General features: G+C 36.5%; 1 protein-coding gene across 1 annotated transcript; it reads right to left on the bottom strand.

The window, feature by feature from the left end:
- Window positions 1-141: 141 nt before the first annotated feature.
- Window positions 142-18,793, bottom strand: LOC135684191 (cystathionine beta-synthase-like protein). The gene is made up of 17 exons (XM_065199633.2): window positions 18,395-18,793; window positions 15,161-15,264; window positions 14,746-14,880; window positions 11,921-12,000; window positions 11,257-11,326; window positions 10,724-10,788; window positions 10,102-10,171; window positions 9,379-9,470; window positions 9,116-9,193; window positions 6,973-7,105; window positions 6,645-6,750; window positions 6,152-6,229; window positions 2,898-2,993; window positions 2,753-2,791; window positions 2,385-2,493; window positions 1,163-1,247; window positions 142-863 (listed from the first exon to the last, which is right to left on the bottom strand). The coding sequence occupies exons 1-17, from the start codon at window positions 18,559-18,561 to the stop codon at window positions 733-735; spliced, it is 1,638 nt and encodes a 545-aa protein (XP_065055705.1). The 5' UTR covers window positions 18,562-18,793; the 3' UTR covers window positions 142-732.
- Window positions 18,794-18,918: the final 125 nt, after the last annotated feature.

The raw sequence follows: 18,918 nt of genomic DNA, 5'->3' as shown, positions 1-18,918 counted from the left end.
TCTTGCTCCTCAAGGTTGCCGTTTTTGAATTTCAAGGCTTTTTAAAGATTTGATGCCAAGTACATCATCTAACAAATCCTTTTTGCTATCTATAAAAGCAGTTGCAAATTGAGAAAGAAGGGCTCAGAAAAACGGCAACAATAGCAGCACTAAATATACTTTAAGAAAATTCAATAACCACAACAAACTACGTATACTTTTTATTTCTAGAATTATGGGAACGGAGGCGTTTATGGGAACGGGGGCGTTAATGCGAAAATGCCGCCGGTAAATTTAGTTAAAAAACGATTCTAGAGGTAAAAAATTAAGTTTTTTGCCATAACTTATGATTAGATCTTCACTCTACTCATCAAACGCTTGACATGTGGGGCAGGGTTATTTGTATAAAAAATATTCTAAAAATTCTCATATTAACCTATCTTTCCAGCTTTAAGACGAGCGATTTGTAGTTAGTTATCTAAACGTCTTTGCAAAATTCGTCATAATTCGCAAAGAAATCATTTCGATAAAGGATTATGAATTTTAAGAGGTCCCTAGACATAATGTTCCAAACATGTTACTCGTGTCTGGCTACACGGGTACAGGCATTTAAGAGTTGAAAAGATTACCTTTGCTTTTTAGCTAGTACTAGCAGTATTATAAATAAATACAATTTCAAATCTATGAATATCAATACAAAGTATAAATACGTCAGCAAGGTTCTGTTCAGTGACCGTTTTCATAGCAAGTCAATCAACTGTCAGGTCCTTTCATCAAAACATCATCAGACAACTGAGCTTCGTTTGTAATAAAACGTAACAAATCCATTCGAGTAACGATGCCAAAAATGATCTCTTTTGTAGCTGACTCATCTCGCGCCGCATCTGCACGAAATTACATGATAAGCATGAAAAGTATATCTATGATAAGCAGGCAGTTGAAGAACATCTATAGCTTTATCTATAGAAGCTGTGATACTAGAATCGTGTTTGAGAATGGTGCCGATTTCGGTATCAGGTAAACACAAGGCTCTTTTAGAGCTACAAAATATTGTTTGACAACACTTGCACATTTTTAAGTAATAGGAAAGCTTATGCTAAGAGACGCACTAAACTGCTACCGATGCAAAAAGACGTCAACTTGAACAGGGTAGTGAAGCAGCTAAGACGACAGTGTTACTTACAAAGCCGCTGTGAATGCACAACCAATGCAAAATATTCATGATCAAGAATTCTTGATAAGGAACCCAGGCTGGTGTTCAGAGAAACCTGGTACAAGAAAAAGGAACTCAGTAAGACGTCGAAAAGATAAATACGATACAATCCTACAAAATGTGGCTTAAGATTGAATGCAAGTTGCAATGGAAACAACACCGACATGGCTTAGATTACAAAACATTGGATAGTGTTTTTGGTTTTCATTAGACCAGATTGCTGACCTCAACAGTTCACTTTGCAAATATGCCAAAAACGGAAATAAAAAACGCACTCTAGAGCGTCCGCCGGATTTTATGAATCTTGCAATGACAAAAATACCAACTCGCAGTTATGATACAATCAGCTTTTAAGGATTAGATAATACGTATTCTTTCGTTCCATCATAAAGTGATGTTACACTAACTTGTAAAGGCCCTAAAGGTTTGGAGCTTGTCTGGATGAAAATATTCCAACAACCAGTTTGAAGTGAAGATTCTATGGCTATTGTAACCCTTCTAAGTAATTTACAGTCTGGCAGACTTAGCTCCACATTATTGTTAAAAACCAAACCATTCGATTAGAAGCACTTGCGAAACAAATATTCAATTTCAAAGAGAAAATCTCTAATCTTCTGGGAGAATACTTCCAAAAGAGCAAATTTTTTATTGCGAACTGAAGGTACTACGTTGCCTGGGGTTTTTTGAGTCGTTCTAATCTTGCTTTTGGATTTTGTTGCAAATGTACAAAAGTACTTACAATTTTGTAATTGTTTATCGTGAAAAATTTGCGAAAGAGGTTAGACATATAATGGATAGAGTCGGTCCTAAGTTAGGACTCCTAACCAATTCATGGTGCTTCCCTTTTATTCATCCGGCAAGTCAGTACAAAACATAAACAGATGGTGCAACAAGTTTCCCTGCAATGTTATTCTTGTCTAGAATCTGTGCCTGCGCCGTTTTACTCGAGGTATGTAACAAAACTCTCAGGAGGCCAGAAAATGTGCTTTAAGACATGCATTCAGGCCCAAGACGACACTAATGAACGGTGCTGGAAATGATTACAAAATACATTGGTACAAGGCGAGATAAATATTTCATTAAACTTTAAGGCTAGAAAATGGAAACGCAAAGAAAATGCAGCCGTAAAGAGACTCTGTTATAAGCCCATCCCATGTAAAACGCTGGCAAATTAACCAGAACAAATAAATACCTTCTTGAATTTAGAATAGATGCATTCAGACAACGGGGTCTCTGGGGTCACTTTGCCAGCAATTGTTCTTGACATTAGATTTCCAAGTGTAATCATACCAAGCACGAATCTGAAACGATTTTTCATAAATGAAATTACACAGATCAATCCAGAAAATGAATTAACATAGGCGAGGACTTACTATCAGCTGCATTCAACACAACAAAACCTAACCCTCGCCGGTGATCAAATATAACGAATTCATTCGAGTTACGAAACCAACGTTACGAGTCTCGAGTTACGAGTTGTAATGCACAGATAAAATTTTGTGTGTAATGTTTGGATGTGTCTTAACAGGTAGTGAACAAAAAATGAATGTGAACACGTACCCGCCTTCATTTACTACTGGGAGTTGGTCATATGTTTCCCTGTAAAAAAGAAAAGTCTTGCAATTAACTGATAAACACAACAATCAGCACAGAGGACTGAAATACATCCATCTATGAATAATAACATGACGGTATATGAACAAACCTGTTCATAATTTCAATTGCTTCTTGGCAGCTAACACTTGGCAATACTGTCAGGGGAGTATTCAGTTCCAGTCTGCTTACTTTTTCATTCCACCACCTGTAAAAACCAAATATCAAATATAGAAATGACTGGGACACCTTTGGAGACGGAGTAGCTATCTACGTCAAAAGCACTCTATAACTTCACCAAAGAGGGGATATAAGTTATCACTGATCGAAAAATAAAAAAATTAGGGATCGCCCCAAAACACCTAGTACAGATACATGTATGTTTGAAGCTCTCTTGAGAAACATAAAGCAGACTGATGCTGAGGGCTAGGAGGTGATACTGTTTGGACACAATCACTATGATCTCACACAGCAATGCATATGTCTACCAAGTAGAGAACTAGATCGATGCATGTAGGGAAACATGTCACATGTCCACAGATTTACTAGGTCAATTGTTGCTTTTCAATATTTGTTTAATTTATATTTAGTCTCCCAGATTCATTACATAATGTTCCCAAAGTCATAAGTTCCCAATCGTGGCCATACGTTGATTGAGAAAATTGTTGTCCGTTTAAAAAATGCTCTCCCGCCCGCTACAAGCAACGTTGATATGCTAATTTCTACTCACTCTGATTGCTTGAATACATGCATTGTCCAAATAACAAATATTGTTGCAGGGGAGAGGGTTTTTGGTATCATTATTGGGGTAAAAGTATACCCTGCTGCTACTTAACGGCTTTTTTTCTATTCCAGTGACCTTTTGGCCACGATTGTAGCTTTTTACGGCGTTGTTGGAGGCTTTGTCGGTGGTCGTCACTAGGCCTGTCCACCGAAGGTCGAATAATCGGTATTCGGTTACCTGTTTCACTATTCGGTTAGCTGAAGCCCAAAGCGAATATTCGGTTACAAAGGAATAGTTCGAATAGTACGATTATTCGGTTACAAATGAATAGTTCGAATAGTACGATTATTCGGTTGGAGACGAATAGTGCGAATAACCTCACTGTTGGAGGTCCACAATGGTTGTTTGAATAGCCGTGAATCATCGAATAGCGTTGACTATTCGAATAACCGTGAATGATCGAATAGCTGTGACTATTCCAATAACCGTGACTGATCGAATAGCCGTGACTGATCGAATAGCTGTGACTATTCGAATAACCGTGACTGATCGAATAGCATTGACTGGTCGAATAGCAAGGATTGCTCTAAAAGGGAAAGGCAACTTCCTATCTTCAATCTTTGAGAAAGTTTCATGGATACGGGCCTTCTTCAAAAATCGCAAACCCAAGAAATAGTTACAAAGCGAATGAAGCAAGATTGGAGGGGGCAGGGGGAGTGGAGCCTGGGTTGCAGGTGGGGGTCATGGGGTTTTTTCAGGGCCTCAGACGAAGGGTGGCCGGGGGGCTATGGCCCAATCACTATTTTGCAGAATAATATAACTTTTCACAAAATCTTCTGTTGTGAGTGTTAAATTTTCTCTTGCCCCCCCCCCCTTTCTCGACTTCCCAACCTGTGTCGAAGCCCGTGCTAGAAAGCTTTTCATTTCACAAAATGTTGGAAAACGACCCTTTTTGAAGACTTACGACTATAGTTTCTCGTCAATTTGATACTGACTTTCTGGCCATTGGGGGTGACTAATGCTAGGGAAGGTTCAAGAAAACATTTATTTTTGACAAAAAATCGTTTTAAAAATTGCTTTGCAGCACAAAACACAGGAAATATCAATAGGAAAACAAAAAATTAATGGTTCTAACTTATCGAATAGTAATGACTGATTAGCTATATTCACAGCTTGGTTAAATTACAATAAATTTTCAGATTGCAGTTTTTTACCACCACCCTGCCACACCCATTTTGCCACACCCATATTCGCCGAATAACCGAATATTCGTTAAATTTTAAGCCGAATAACCGAATAGGAATATCTGAAGGTTTGGACAGCCCTAGTCGTCACCCTACATAACGAGGAGAGATCAATGCTGCCAAACCATGAATTATGGGGCTGCCTGTCTGAGATTAATAAAACATCTACTGCGTCTTCAGGACAGAGCTCGCACACTGATTGAAAGATCCAGATTGAAAAACAGATGGGTATGCTACTGGCTCTCTGTCTCTAACATATGAGACACGATCAGGCTGTTATATCTTATAGAATGATGAAAAACTAATGCCCCAACAGTCTCCAGGGAAATTTCATCACGAGGTCTCAAATTTCTAACTATGCCACGAGAAACCGGCATGATACTGATATCCAAAAAAGGGTTTTCTCTATTTTGGTGCGAAACTATGGATTGAGATACTAACTGCTACATTAGCATTTCCGCTGAACGCGATCCCTAGAAAAAGCAGCACTCCACTGCAATTTAATCTATTTCATTAGCAACTAGCCTGCGTCACAGACCAAAAACGTCACGGACGCAGGCTAATTAGCAACATGATTTAGATCTTTTTCTTCCCAGTTTTTTTAATAAAGTAGATTTGTAAAATTAAAAGCTGATTAGGATTTGTGAAGAAAAATTACGTGGTGTTATTAATGTTGCCCTTACTTTGTAGTATAGAAGAAGAAAGGTGATTTGGCTGCAAATGACTATTTCTAAACAAGGGGATATTGTTCAGCCAGTGCTGGAGCATTGTTCAACTGGTGCTAAAATAACCCAAACCAAATGCAATTATCCTTTCAATTAATCAAAGACTTTAAATTTCCTGAGAAATGATTCAATCAAGTATTGTTCCAGGGCTGATTTGGTATGGTGTTTGATCCTGGCATTTGAAGGGTTTTCCAGCTAAAAAGCGTGATGTCTCAAACTCTTGCGGGGTATACAAATTCGCTAGTTGCCTGTCATTTACCCCTCCCCTTCCCGCTCCAGATGTTCTACCGCAGTTGCCTTAGACAATAAAGGCTGCTCAGATTTCCCTAATAGCTCTTGTATAAGTAAGTGATCAAGAGATATTATGGGCTAAACTGCGCAAAATCACGCTCTACTATCGACGCTAAATTTGGGGTATTTTACAAATTAATGTTGCTACCATATCTTCAATGGACGAATTTAAAACCGTTAAAGCCTTCATTAAAATTCATTGAAGAAATGAATTCTTTCAGTTTGTTATAATTATAGAAAGTAAAGAAATTCATTTTCAATGTCAACACCTAGCAAAGAACCCTTTAAACGATTGGCAACGTGCTGCACCAGCTGAATAAATAGATTCTTTAGGATACAATTCATAGCGACAAAAACGAAGGGAAATCTTTCAAATACTTACCAAGTCTTTTTGGGGTCATCTGGCTTTAGCTCAATGAAGCTTCTTTCCGCCATCCAATCATCATTCAGGTATTTCGTCCTATAACATAGACGTATAAGACTGCTTAACTTTAAGCAAAGGATTACCCGCGGATAAACCGAGGGATATTATGATCACATACTGTCAATGTTAGGGCAGAAAAGAGGGGCTGAGACCATGGCAAAACAAAGCTGCATAAACAGCATATTGATGTTCAATCGACAATAGAAAACAGGTCACAGTCCGAGAATAAACATATTGCCATAATATACTGCGTAATCTTTGAATTTTATGAAAGAAAAACATTGGCAACGTAATCTATGGCAGCTTATCGATTCTCCTTAGGAACTTACATTGCGAAAAACAACTTTACCGTTATCACCCAAGTTGCCTCGTCTAGCACGGATCAGCGATTTCTACTCAATGGAGCAACCGGTTAACATCAGGTAGAGGCTGATTAAATAGCGGGACTCACATGTAATTCCTAACGCTGTCTGGCAGAATCACAACGCATCTTTGATCTGGTCCCAAGTCTTTGGCTGCTTCAACAGCTGCTGCAACGGCAGAACCGCAAGAACCACCTGTTGTGAAGATAGGCCCGTCAAAATCTATGGGCAAATAAACACGAAAAGAACGATTTCTGGAATTCTAATTTCTTTAGTAATCTGATAGATAAGTCTGTTTTATTTTCTCTTGGAGTTGTTCTTGAATTCAATCGAAAGCGACCATGTAAGAACGAAGAACTGGACCATGCAAGTGGGCTCTTGATGGACTACAAAAGGTTTTCAAAGGGTGTTGCATACCACATAGCAGACCCTCGTATCGGATCAGTTCCCGTGAGAACAAAAACGAGGACTTGTCTTCGCTCTTCATCCATTTATCAACCACGCTTCTGTCCAAAACGGTTGGTACAAAATCGTAGCCAATACCTTCAACCTAGAAAAAAATTTGGCGTCGATCAGCAGTCGAAAATACAGGACGTCGAAATCAAACCCGTCACCCAAACTACTATGAACTACGAATTTGCTAACACGCGGGCGCAAAATCAAAATTTAAATATTTTATACTACCAAGTAAATGCGAATTTAGTTTTAAAATAATTTTTCCATTGACGGGCAGACAACTTCAGTCGAATAGCCAAATAAAATAATATGTTTATTGGATATTACCGATATAAGGGAGACGGTTCCTTTTGCTTCATTAAAAAGGAAACCTATCGAGCCGGGAATAACTCAATAAATCAAAACAGAACCTACTGGATTGATTTATTTCTTACGAATGAAACTTAAAAATTATATTAGATTGGAATTAGCTGAAAGAGTATTGTGTATATTATCAAATGGAAAGATGAAATGAAATAGTGAATTTTAAAAAAGATTACATAATATGCAAAACGAGCAAAAACGCGTCTGGCTGGAACTTTTCGCCTGTAATACAAATGGCCAAATTATTGAGGGCATCTCAAAAAATTTTAGATATTGAAGGATTTATGGAAATTTCGCTAAAAAACTTGCCCAAGGCTTAAGATAAAAGATTCATACAATCATCACAAATTGCTACTTGTATGACACTGAGAATGTGGCTTTATGTCTGACATTGTGGATGTGGCTTTAGTATAATGTCGCTAAAACTTATACAAAGCTTCAAAGGGGCTCCCAAGTGCTGGAAAAATAGAAAAAGAGAACGAACAGTGTACCTCACCGACTGGTCTTTGTACCCTTTCTGCTTAATATAAATGTTAACAAGAAATAGAAGTTTTGAAATAGAAGAGACAAGCATATGGAGCTGATCATATAACATGGACTACAAACAGCAAGGATTTGAAAAATACTTTTATTATGATAGAATGTGGCTGTCTTAACTCTACTGAATGTTTTTAGAGATTATAATATGAAAGGAATTGGATAAATATCAGCTTGTGAATAATGGTTTGGATGAATAGATTGTCGGTTGATTTGCTAAAGTAGGTTGGTTGGTGTTGATAGCAAAAAGGATTTCTGTAGTGGATTGATTATTTCAAAGTTAAGTGGCATCTCCAAAAGAAGGAATTCTCTTAATTAATGAAAGTAAAAAATTAGCTTAAACTGAACAAAAAAAGAAGAAATTTTCCTAATTTAAAAGATAAAGCATTTGTCGGTACGTATGATCACATTTGCCCAAAGCATTTGTCGATACGAACTGGTATCAATTCAGAAAAATCTAGGTTTCTCGTAGTAAGTTTCTTCACTGATGGAAATGGCTCTAACGTCTTTACCCGGATGACATATTTTGTCATTCTGGTTATTAGGAGTGAGTTTCTTCCCAACGAGAAAAGGATAGTGAGAGACTATTATCGAGAAAAGGATATAGAGAGACTATCATAGTGAAAATTGGTGAGAAATATTATTCTTGCTTGAGATTTGGAAGCCATAAAGTCAGCTCAAAAACTAGAAATTAGTTGCTACATGTTTTAAAAGGAATACGAAGGTATGTGAGTTTCATCCTTTATGTGGTTCTTTGAAAGATACATTTCTAGGTTGAGTGATAACTACAATCCCTGCCAAAAGTTTTGGAACACTGACGTCAGTTTCCAAGGTCAAAATCAATCACCCCCTCTCCCCCACGGAACAATGTTTGTTCATTATGAGACGGCTTAAGATTTTAGGAAGCACTTTCTTTGGCGCTTTTTTTGTTTTGTGATATTTCCCTAAATTATCAACATTGTTCTAGAGGGAGAGGGGGGAAGTAGTTATTTCTTTCGGAAAAGGAATGGAAGATATCAAATGCAACGCAAATTGCTGGGTGTTCCAAGTACTTTTGGCGGGCATTAAAGTCTCTTTCCTGTTGGAAATAATGTAATGTTATCATGTTCTCAATGCAAGTGGGGCGGAAAATAAGCGTCTGCATAAAAATTATAAACACCATTAAAAAATATCGATTATTAGTATTTATAAACGTTATTTGTACCTCGTAGTAAGTTGTGTCTGTTTCGTTGAGACTCTCTGGAAGCGCCAGAATAGACCCATATGGATCAACACCTACAACCTAAAACAAATGATTACCCAGTTATTATAAAAGAAGCGATTGTGAATAATTCCATTTGTTTTATATAAATACAGAACTCGACAGATCTTACATCTAAAACATATACTTTAAAAAAAGCATAAGGGAAGTGGGAAAAAGTTTTCCTAAAAAAAAGAAAAAACGAAGGTTAAAGAATTACAACGAACCGTAATATTTGGCACTTTCTCTTTCAGTTTTCTGGCAAGACCAGTTAATGTGCCCCCGGTGCCAGCACCCGCAACAATCATGTCCAACTTACCTAAAGTGAAACCAATCAGATTTCTTTACATAAGAGAAATTCTGGAGGATGCTCTTGCGAAATACTGATGTTTATTGCTCAAAGATTGAACAAACAAAATGTGCTTGGTCAAAACAAAAAGGCTTAATAGGTGATAAAATACTACGAAAAAAACGCACTCAGAAACATATGTTTTTTAAGTCCAAGTTCCTTAACGAAAACCTACTTACATCTTTCATGCAATAATTTACATAGATTGAGACTTATATCTTTACATACGAATTCACCACAGATTTTGTGACTGGTCGGAAACATTGCATTACTAGTTGAAAACATTTCTTTCACCCAAAGATTTTTGCTGAAATATTAAAGTGCCATGAGCCAAAAAACTTCCGAAAACGTACTTTCTAAAAGGGCTTTTGAGTTTCTATTTCGTGTTGGTCTATGAAGCCGACAATTACGAATAATATTGCTAAAAATATGCATTCCTGGCCCAGTTTTCCAGGTCAGACAGGCGAGGATATTTAAAAAAATTGAAAATATTCTCAGCAAGGCATTCAATGAGAAGGCAATTATAGAAGATCTAACGAAGAATAGCCTTAGGATAACTCTTCCGTATTTTTATCATACGCATGCAAGTAAAAAGTCTAACCATCACAAGCATCAAGAATTTCTTCAGCCGTTTCATCATAATGAGAGAGAGGATTGCCAGCATTGCGATACTGCAAGAATCAAAAGTGCAGTGAAGAATACATAAACAAAATGGAGCTAAACCAAGAAAAGACCACGTGGTTTTATCGCATACGGGTGGTAACAAATAGATCCAAAATGTGCAAAATAACATGCACCAGGCAGAACATCAGGAAGTGCATACACAAGACATAAACGAATAAAGGAGGAAAAAAACAAGCTCCACCCTTAGCCTAAACAATTGACTGAACGTTACCCAGCACCACGTCGTCAGTGCGGTTTACACAGCCAATTTAAATGGTACCGTGGAAAACGATTCTGGAAACATTAATTGTCAACGATTTCCAAAATGATCCAATACTCTGGTGTCTGGGGCGGTATATTAATGAACAACAGGGGTGAATGGCAACAAGAATTAACTGCCCCCCCCCCCCACTAGCGTTTTTCGATAAAGAGTTTGGGATTTCAACCCCTGAGATCCTATTGAGTCAATGTTCTTCTTGGAAAATGATGAACGGGACTTGGGTGCATTTCTAGGGTTCATGACGCCCGTGCTTAAAGAAAATCAGGTTCTTGAGGAGTACCTGGTCCAAAATAACTGAATCTTTAATCTGCTGCTGTAGCTGGTGCGCTACCCCAATGTGCGACTCTGAAAGAATCAGCATAGATTAGAATAGAGACAGCATTTTACCAACGCAGCATTTTAGTAAATCGCAATCTAATCGCCTGCTTGGTAGACAACGAGAGGTTATGTAGGTGAGCAGAAACTATAAATTCAGTATGTTTACTCTCGAAATTTAGCAGTTTACTCCCTAAGCATATGAACAATTCCTGCACTTCTATACGGTCTTCAGTCTAAGGAAGAAAGTCAAAATCATGATAGGGATCAGATGACAACGAAAATCTACGAAATGGTTTTTGATCAAATTGAAATAATTGAATAGTTTTGAAAATGACCTGAAGATATCTGTTCCTATTATCTGTTTTTTCATATGGAGAAATATAAATCAAACAAACAAAAGTGTCTTTAATGCTGCAACAGTGACGTTTTCCTTGAACATTTGCATTACTTAATTACTTTACGGCCTTAACACCAAACAAAAAACTTAACAGAAACCTGGGGCGTCAAATCTTGCAGATGTTGGAGTTCGCACAATTTCGGCTCCAAGAGCTCTCAAAACATTCACCTAAAATTAAATAATTAAAAATATCATGACAACAGAAGTAAGCAATGCTGTTTGAATTTTAGATCAATAAACCTACTTTCAGGTAATTTTTAGAATGTTGCCCTATTCATAACGCCAGATAAAGTTATACCATTACTCCTATTTCTATACAAAAGGACCTTTGAGATTAAGAATGTATTAAGAATGAAACTGAAAGTCCGGGAAGTACCAAAGTGACCATAAATAGTTACTGGTGACTTGCTCAAAGTTTTAATACGAATAGACGATATCCAAAATAATAAGCAGGAAATATTCAGATCTAATCCAGATCGCTAATTTCCCCTGCTAATGATCCCGCCAATGATCCCACCAATGATCCTGCAAAAAGACACAATTTACAACACAACAACATTCCAATTCTTAGCTCACGGCAGTCAGCACCAGAAAAAGCAGTCAGCTGCCTGTTAAGGTTTCAATATTAGAAGGGGGTCAAATACTGATACGTTAAACAGGACGTGAACAGATGTAAACACTTGGAAACAGGACATATGAGTGATGACAGAGACACATCACATAAAATGTCAACCATACATTGAAAAACTTATTTGATCAAACCTTCTCAGAGCTCATTTTCTCTGGCATTACGATGATGCAGCGGTATCCTTTGACAGCAGCAGCAAGGGCAATCCCAATGCCTAAAAATAACGTTAAAAACCCTTTTGTGTTTTCAAGAACAGTTCCGAAAAACGTATTTCATATTATAAGTACGCATCATCAATATCATCAATAAAGCTGGTTATCAATAGAGTTGCTCGGTAATATCTGGTTTCTGTGTCGTCAATATCAGGTTTGGTGCTTTTTTGGTCATATCAAGTCCTACACAGCAAAATGAGTACCTGTAAACCCGGGTGACTCTAAATCTCAAGATACTTTATAAATTTTGTTCCTTGGTCACCAGAATATATCCTACAAAATGCATGTAGGGACAGAAAGTTTGAAAGTTGAAATCCCCGTAATCTCAATGCAATGCAATACAAAAATATTGGAAAAGAATCACCTTTGGCATTTACTTTATTGGTTTTGTTCGGTAAAAGCCCCAAAAAACGCACGGTTAGAGCCTGGCAATATTTCTACAGGAAATTTGCTAATGATTGTAAAATGAAGCTCAAAGTCTGTTTTAAAGATGTTTCAATGAAAATTGTTTTAAAGCTGGACCTGCACCTCATTTTATTTAGCCCGTCATACTACGCCAAGAAACAAAATTTAAGTTAAACATTTTAGTGCGATACGTGATAGCTTCTCTAAAATAGCATTTGGTGATGTTTTAAAGCTGGACCTGCACCTCATTTTATTTAGCCCGTCATACTACGCCAAGAAACAAAATTTAAGTTAAACATTTTAGCGCGACACGTGATAGCTTCTCTAAAAATAGCATTTGGTGATGTTTAAAGCTGGACCTGCATTTCATGTCTTTCAGCAGATCAAATTGTGTGACTGCACTATGAGAAAACGAAAGACTTCAACAGCTATTATAACATTGACTCAAAGGTCAGATCAATTCGGGGTTTCGTTACTTTTTTGCTTAGATTTGCAAGCTCCTTCCATAAGATTTGAAAAATTCTAAAGTCGAAATTTTGCTGACATTTCTCACACTTCCAGAAACGTGACTTGAGGTCATTTGCCAGAATATTCCAATGCTTAAAATGATCAATGGCCTTTATTTTTTAGATTTAAACTTTAAGAACTTCGGTTAGGCAGTCTGCTAGATGTTTATGCAAAAACCCCTGTCTATAAAAGCAGTTTAATCGCCAAGTATCAAAATATTTTACATCAAGGTGATGACAATTGGAAAAATGGTTATTTCATAAGTTGTCCATAAACATTTTCTTTATCTGTTCAGGAGGTGAATGCACTTCATAGCCGAAATAACAGATCGCTGAAAAGTGGACAAAAAGTCATTCAAGTTTACAAGTATGATAAGTCAATATGGGTTCAAGGCAAACAAAAGAACATTTGCTAAAAGATCCCTTTTCTCGCTACCTTAAATGTCGTTTTTCGCATTGCTGAGAATGTCTGAAGGCATGATAAGACGCGTTCGCAATTCTGCAGATCGGAGAACAATGTTTTGTGCACACAGGTAATCAGATTGTAATGTTGACATCATAAAAAGGACAAGTCTTTTGAAACATTACAAGACCATCGCCTTGATGGACGATCCTGCACAATCTGCTCCATTAGAGAAAACTTTGACATTGCACCGCTGGAGCTCCCTACTTTTATGCTGCCATAATTTCTCAATATCACTATGTGTGTATGAAAAATTTCAACACTTTACCAAAAGATATAACACAATGAGAACAAATTTTACAGAAGTAAGTAACCATTAAACAATAGGCTACAAATTTGTACGTCTGGATCTCCCTACTTTTGTGCTGCCATAATTTCAAAATATCACTATGTGTGTATGAAAAACTTCAACACTTTACCAAAAGATATAACACAATGAGAACAAATTTTACAGAAGTAAGTAACCATTAAACAATAGGCCACAAATTTGTACGTCTGGATCTCCCTACTTTTGTGCTGCCATAATTTCAAAATATCACTATGTGTGTATGAAAAACTTCAACACTTTACCAAAAGATATAACACAATGAGAACAAATTTTACAGAAGAAAGTAACCATTAAGCAATAGGCCACAAATTTGTACGTCTGGATCTCCCTACTTTTGTGCTGCCATAATTTCTCAATATCACTATGTGTGTATGAAAAACTTCAACACTTTACCAAAAGATATAACATAATGAGAACAAATTTTACAGAAGAAAGTAACCATTATACAATAGGCCACAAATTTGTGTTTAATACTGAATCCCAGTGCTATGCAGCAATGACAGGCTGTTTAGTCCTTAATAATTTTGTCGTGGCTAAGATATGTGGGATTACAAAAATAGCAAGGAAGGAACTAGGGCTAGAATTGTGTGCAAGAGGATTTGACCTTGGTCTACGTAAGCGCAATTAAAGTATACAGTTGAACCTCTGATGCTAGCCACATTCAGCTCTGAGGTCAATGGGAGGTGGCCGCAATTTACGCACTTATATAATTTTTGAAGACACTTAGATAACTTTTGAAGACCATGATAGGTTGGCAGATATTAGCCTACGTGAAAAAATTGCCTGTCAAAAAGTCAGTCCTTGACACGTATCAATGAATTTACCAAGAGAGACAGAGTGGCCTGTCAGCAGCCCCATAATGAAAATCTGGAGAGTGCACCCTGACAAAACCCCAAAGTTTGGACAACATTGCTGTTCAGAGATTGTACTGTAGTTTTGATGAAGGCTAACATAAATTGAGACAACGTACAGTAAAAACATGCTCAAATGAGCTCACTACAGAAAAGGGAAAGCATGTTTTCATATTAAACTCAGTTTTATTTACCAGTGTTTCCTGATGTTGGCTCAATCAAAGTAAACCCAGGTTTTATTGTTCCATCCCTTTCTGCATCTGCTACCATTCTGTACCCAATGCGGTCCTTAACAGAGCCTCCAGCATTAAAAAATTCACATTTTGCCACTGCATAAAAAAGGATTACTAACTTGAAAAAGCACTTAAAGCGTTTAATGAAAATTAAATGCAGAAATTATTAAGTTTAGTCAATCTGTTTCAGTATGTTGCTCACACAGAAAATCTTTTTCTCCTTCCTTTTGTGGCTAGGTCAAAACTTTATGTTAATGAAAGTTTAATTTAAAATGATTATCAAAAACTTTGATATTGCAACAAATAGTGAACATTAAGCATCTTTCAACAATTAATCAAAATTTCACCATATATTATCAAATTGTTATTGTCTTACACAATTCACATTTGAGCCCATGTCTTTTTCCAATTTGATTGAGCCTAACAAGTGGAGTATTCCCAATGAAGTTTAGAATATTTGGCAAGATTTTTTCCTTTTTCCTAAAAAAAGACAACAGATCTTATTGATGTGATTCAAAGAAATGACATTACATTATAAATATTTTTATAGACCAAACTTATCTGTATTGTTCCAAATCGAAGCACATTCTAATGAAGCAACAGCAAAATATATTTTAATTTTCAAAGATGCATATCCAGAATTGATTAACGCAAAGGAGATAAACCTACTATAGCCATTCTTGAAACAAACTACCCTGTCGGCCTTAATGACCAGGCCCTAAACATACAAGATTATTTACAAATAGGTCTAAATAGAACTAATAGCAGCAATGGTATCCATGCCGTATTGTTTTGATACAAAGAAGTATAGAGATATATTCCTTCAGAGACAAAAAGGATGAGAATGTTATTTCTAGAGTATTCTTCATATGAGCTTTAAAATCTGCAATATAATTTCAAATTATGGTGGGAGGCAGTATACATTCTCTTTGATCTAAATTTAAAATCGCAAGGAAATGTTACAGATCCATGGTAGTTTTAGATAAACCAGGCACTTTTGAGGACCAAATTTTACATTTGGCTGAAGATCAGTACATTATCAAGGAGCAAACTGCTGGGATGACATTCCTGTTGATATAAAAAGGTCAGTATCTCTTAATGTTTTTCTTTAAAATCTGAAAACCTTCTCTTTAAAACTAATTCTAATTATAAAAGCCTTTCATATTTCATTGAGTTATGAGGAATTCATCATCAGGTACCATCTTCTATCAGAGAAGGTTGGCTACCATGACCCTCCAACTATCCCAAAATATGAGTTTTGGTTTGTTGCCATGGTCATAAATACGAGGAGTTACCAGTTTGAAAAAATTTGCCAAGTTCACAAATCTTTTTTAACACTGGAGGCGCTCTCTCCTTGGCTAGCCTAGCTGCTGCGAGCTCCTCCTAAATAAACTCCCTTTCATACAATGACTAGACTCACTCCATGAGCCTCTGTTTTGCTACAGCCTCATTTGACGAACACTACAACAGAGACTCATATCCCAAAGTACTCAAAAACTGGCAACTTCAAATTTGTCTCGTTCTTGATTTCTGCTCAAAAATTTCTAAACCCACCCCCCTGATTTGCACCTTTGCACAGCTCTTTCATTCCAAGTAAATATGTTAGTTTGTTTGTATGGACAGTCTTCTTCTTCTCTAGGAATTGCAATTTCTCTGGTGTGGCTGTTACAGTGAAAAGTTCCAGCTTTGCAACGGCAAGTAATTCTTTTTGCGGTATTTTCCTGTAATTTTTTTTATAGAATGTATGGAAGGATTTTTACAATTTATTTCACTTCTTTGCGTGAATTGTTGTGCTTTGTGACTGGTATCAAATGCGCAGTAACAAAAATGAATAAAAATCTCAGCTTTTTTTAGCTCCATGATATCCCAAGTCAAATTAATGGAGATAGATAAGTAACTGAAGGAGAAAGGCATGGTTCGGGAAATTGAAAACAAGGGCAGAATTTATTGCAAGCGTTTATTCTACTTATAATTTTCAGACCAGTTTGATTTTGATGTCACTTTCAAATATAGCAAGTTAAGCCAAATTTTGAACTAGGCCTTGTAGCTAGGACCACAGCAAAAACTAGGATATTTAAATGAACAAAATTATGATTCTTGTTATTGTAAGTAACTTATTGCCATGTCTACCTTCTAGGTTATAATTCAATTGAATGAAGACAGACAATTCTTCCAAAAACACTCAAAATTTGAATCTTAATACAAGTAAAATTTCATTGTGGACTACTTCAAGAATATAATATGAACTTATTTAAAGTATCATTAATAACTTCAGTTTTGTCAAAGTTTGTTTTGTTTTGATAGTTTATTATTTTGTAGTAAACATGGTTTCATCCAATTGAATTTGGTATATACTTATTATATTCACTGAGTTGTTGTTTATCGTCTGAACTTCTCCAATATCAGAGTGAATTCTCCATGTAGGTTGGCTCGAATGTGTCCGGCCTGGGCCTGGCAAAATCCCTTAGGTGTATGAAGGAAAAGTCCTGTTACTCAGTGCATTAGCGAGAGAAAATCCCTAGTAACAATGAATTTTAAAGCTTATTGGTGTATTATTAATAGAATTATTATGAATATGTATGGAAATACAAATTTATCTTATCCTGTTTAACAAAACTTGCCATCATCATATTTTATTAAATTTTGGCAGGTCTCACTATGGTATCGTAGCTGCAGGCAAGATTATTTACTACTTCTAAGTATGTTAGTTTAAATTTCTGTATGTTTGTATAAAGTGTATTTAATTTGTTTAAGCATCATTGCATGTACCTGCTATGATGTCAGAAAAAAGTAAGAGGCGAAAAAGGACAGATACACAAGCAGATTCAAAAAGATCTTGAGAAAAAGAGGTTCTTTATTACAAAGATTTTTAACTCTGCTGAAACAAGATGCTAACTGATTTTAAAGAAGCTGCAGCATGGAACATCTTAAAAATGGCATCATTCCCCAAAAAAATCAAATCACCTGTCCACTTGGAAAAGGCATTTAAACCAGACTCTAAGTTGGGTTTTTTCATGTTCTTCACAGAAGAAAGTTCTCTCTAATTTACTGTAAGTTTCTCTCTAATTTACTGTAACCAAGTTTATGTAGATATACAAGGAGTTGTTAAAGTATGATATTCAGTCAGATTGTGATATCAACGATAATGGTAAAAACAACCACAAAAGTTTGCCCATTTGTCTTAAGCCCCACTAACTACCCCCAAAATGTGCTCCTTTGTCCCTTTACACCATAGCTGTTTTTGCAAAAATTAAGTTAGTCTTTTAAGTAAGGCAGTCTGCTTAAATATAAAAATTAAGTATACCTTGAATCGAATAGGTTGCTGGGCTAGAAAACGGTTTTGGCCATTTCATAGTCTAGTTGGTGTTAATTAGCTGTTTATTAGCTATTATTTTGTAAACCAACATTAAATAAAGTGAATAAAAAAATAGTGCCATATGCAGCTTGATCATCAATTTGTTTCCTATTATTTTTAGATTACTTACTTAGCTGTTAAACTATTTTCAGGCTATTTGTCAGTGCTTCTGAATGAAATTAAGCTTGAGAGTGGATCCCAAGCAAGCACAACGGAGAAGAAAGGAAAGAATGCATGGCCTAAATAGTTAAGTACCTTGGGTAGTCGATATGCTTGTGGGGGGACTCTTTTCGGTCAATTCCGAGGTGCCATGTACATTTGGAAGGCAAATCGGGTCTTATCCATATTCTTTCCCCTTTCTGGTTTTCTTTCGAGACGCCTGAGCGATTTTTCTTTTGGGATACACCGTCCATAGAATTCATGACTTCTCCAGCAATAAGAACAAAGCAAAATTGATAACAGACTAGAACAAATTGAAGTTCAAAAACTTCCTTTGTTTCCTCTGGATTCTTTGTGGTGATCTCGATGTTGCAATTTAACGCGATCTCCACCAGCCTCGAGTAACAGTAACAAGCTTACCAGCAGAAAAATCTAGTCAGCGCGCAGGCTAATAAAATCTCACGTCATCTGGTGAAAATCTCCATTCTGTGGAAATGCATCGTCATATTAAATCAGCCTCTCTTTAAATAGCGGCAGCTTCCCATTGGTTCGGGTTTGGGTGACCCACCCACAAAACTCCCACTCTGACCCGTTTTGAAACCCGAATCCGGAACCACAGC

This window comes from Rhopilema esculentum, chromosome 21 (assembly GCF_057945365.1).
Source record: "Rhopilema esculentum isolate cy_ngs chromosome 21, ASM5794536v1, whole genome shotgun sequence".
Classification (NCBI taxonomy): Eukaryota; Metazoa; Cnidaria; class Scyphozoa; order Rhizostomeae; family Rhizostomatidae; genus Rhopilema; species Rhopilema esculentum.
This window is presented reverse-complemented; position numbering and strand designations above follow the sequence as displayed.

Bases quoted from the DNA above. Each gene is read 5' to 3' on its own strand.
- LOC135684191 (XM_065199633.2), bottom strand. From the start codon at position 18,561: ATGAATTCTATGGACGGTGTATCCCAAAAGAAAAATCGCTCAGGCGTC. The intron at 7,106-9,115 runs GTACAAATAACG...ATTTTTTTCTAG, and splicing joins CAGACACAACTTACTACGAG to GTTGAAGGTATTGGCTACGA. The intron at 864-1,162 runs GTAAGTAACACT...AATTTCGTGCAG, and splicing joins TGTGCATTCACAGCGGCTTT to ATGCGGCGCGAGATGAGTCA.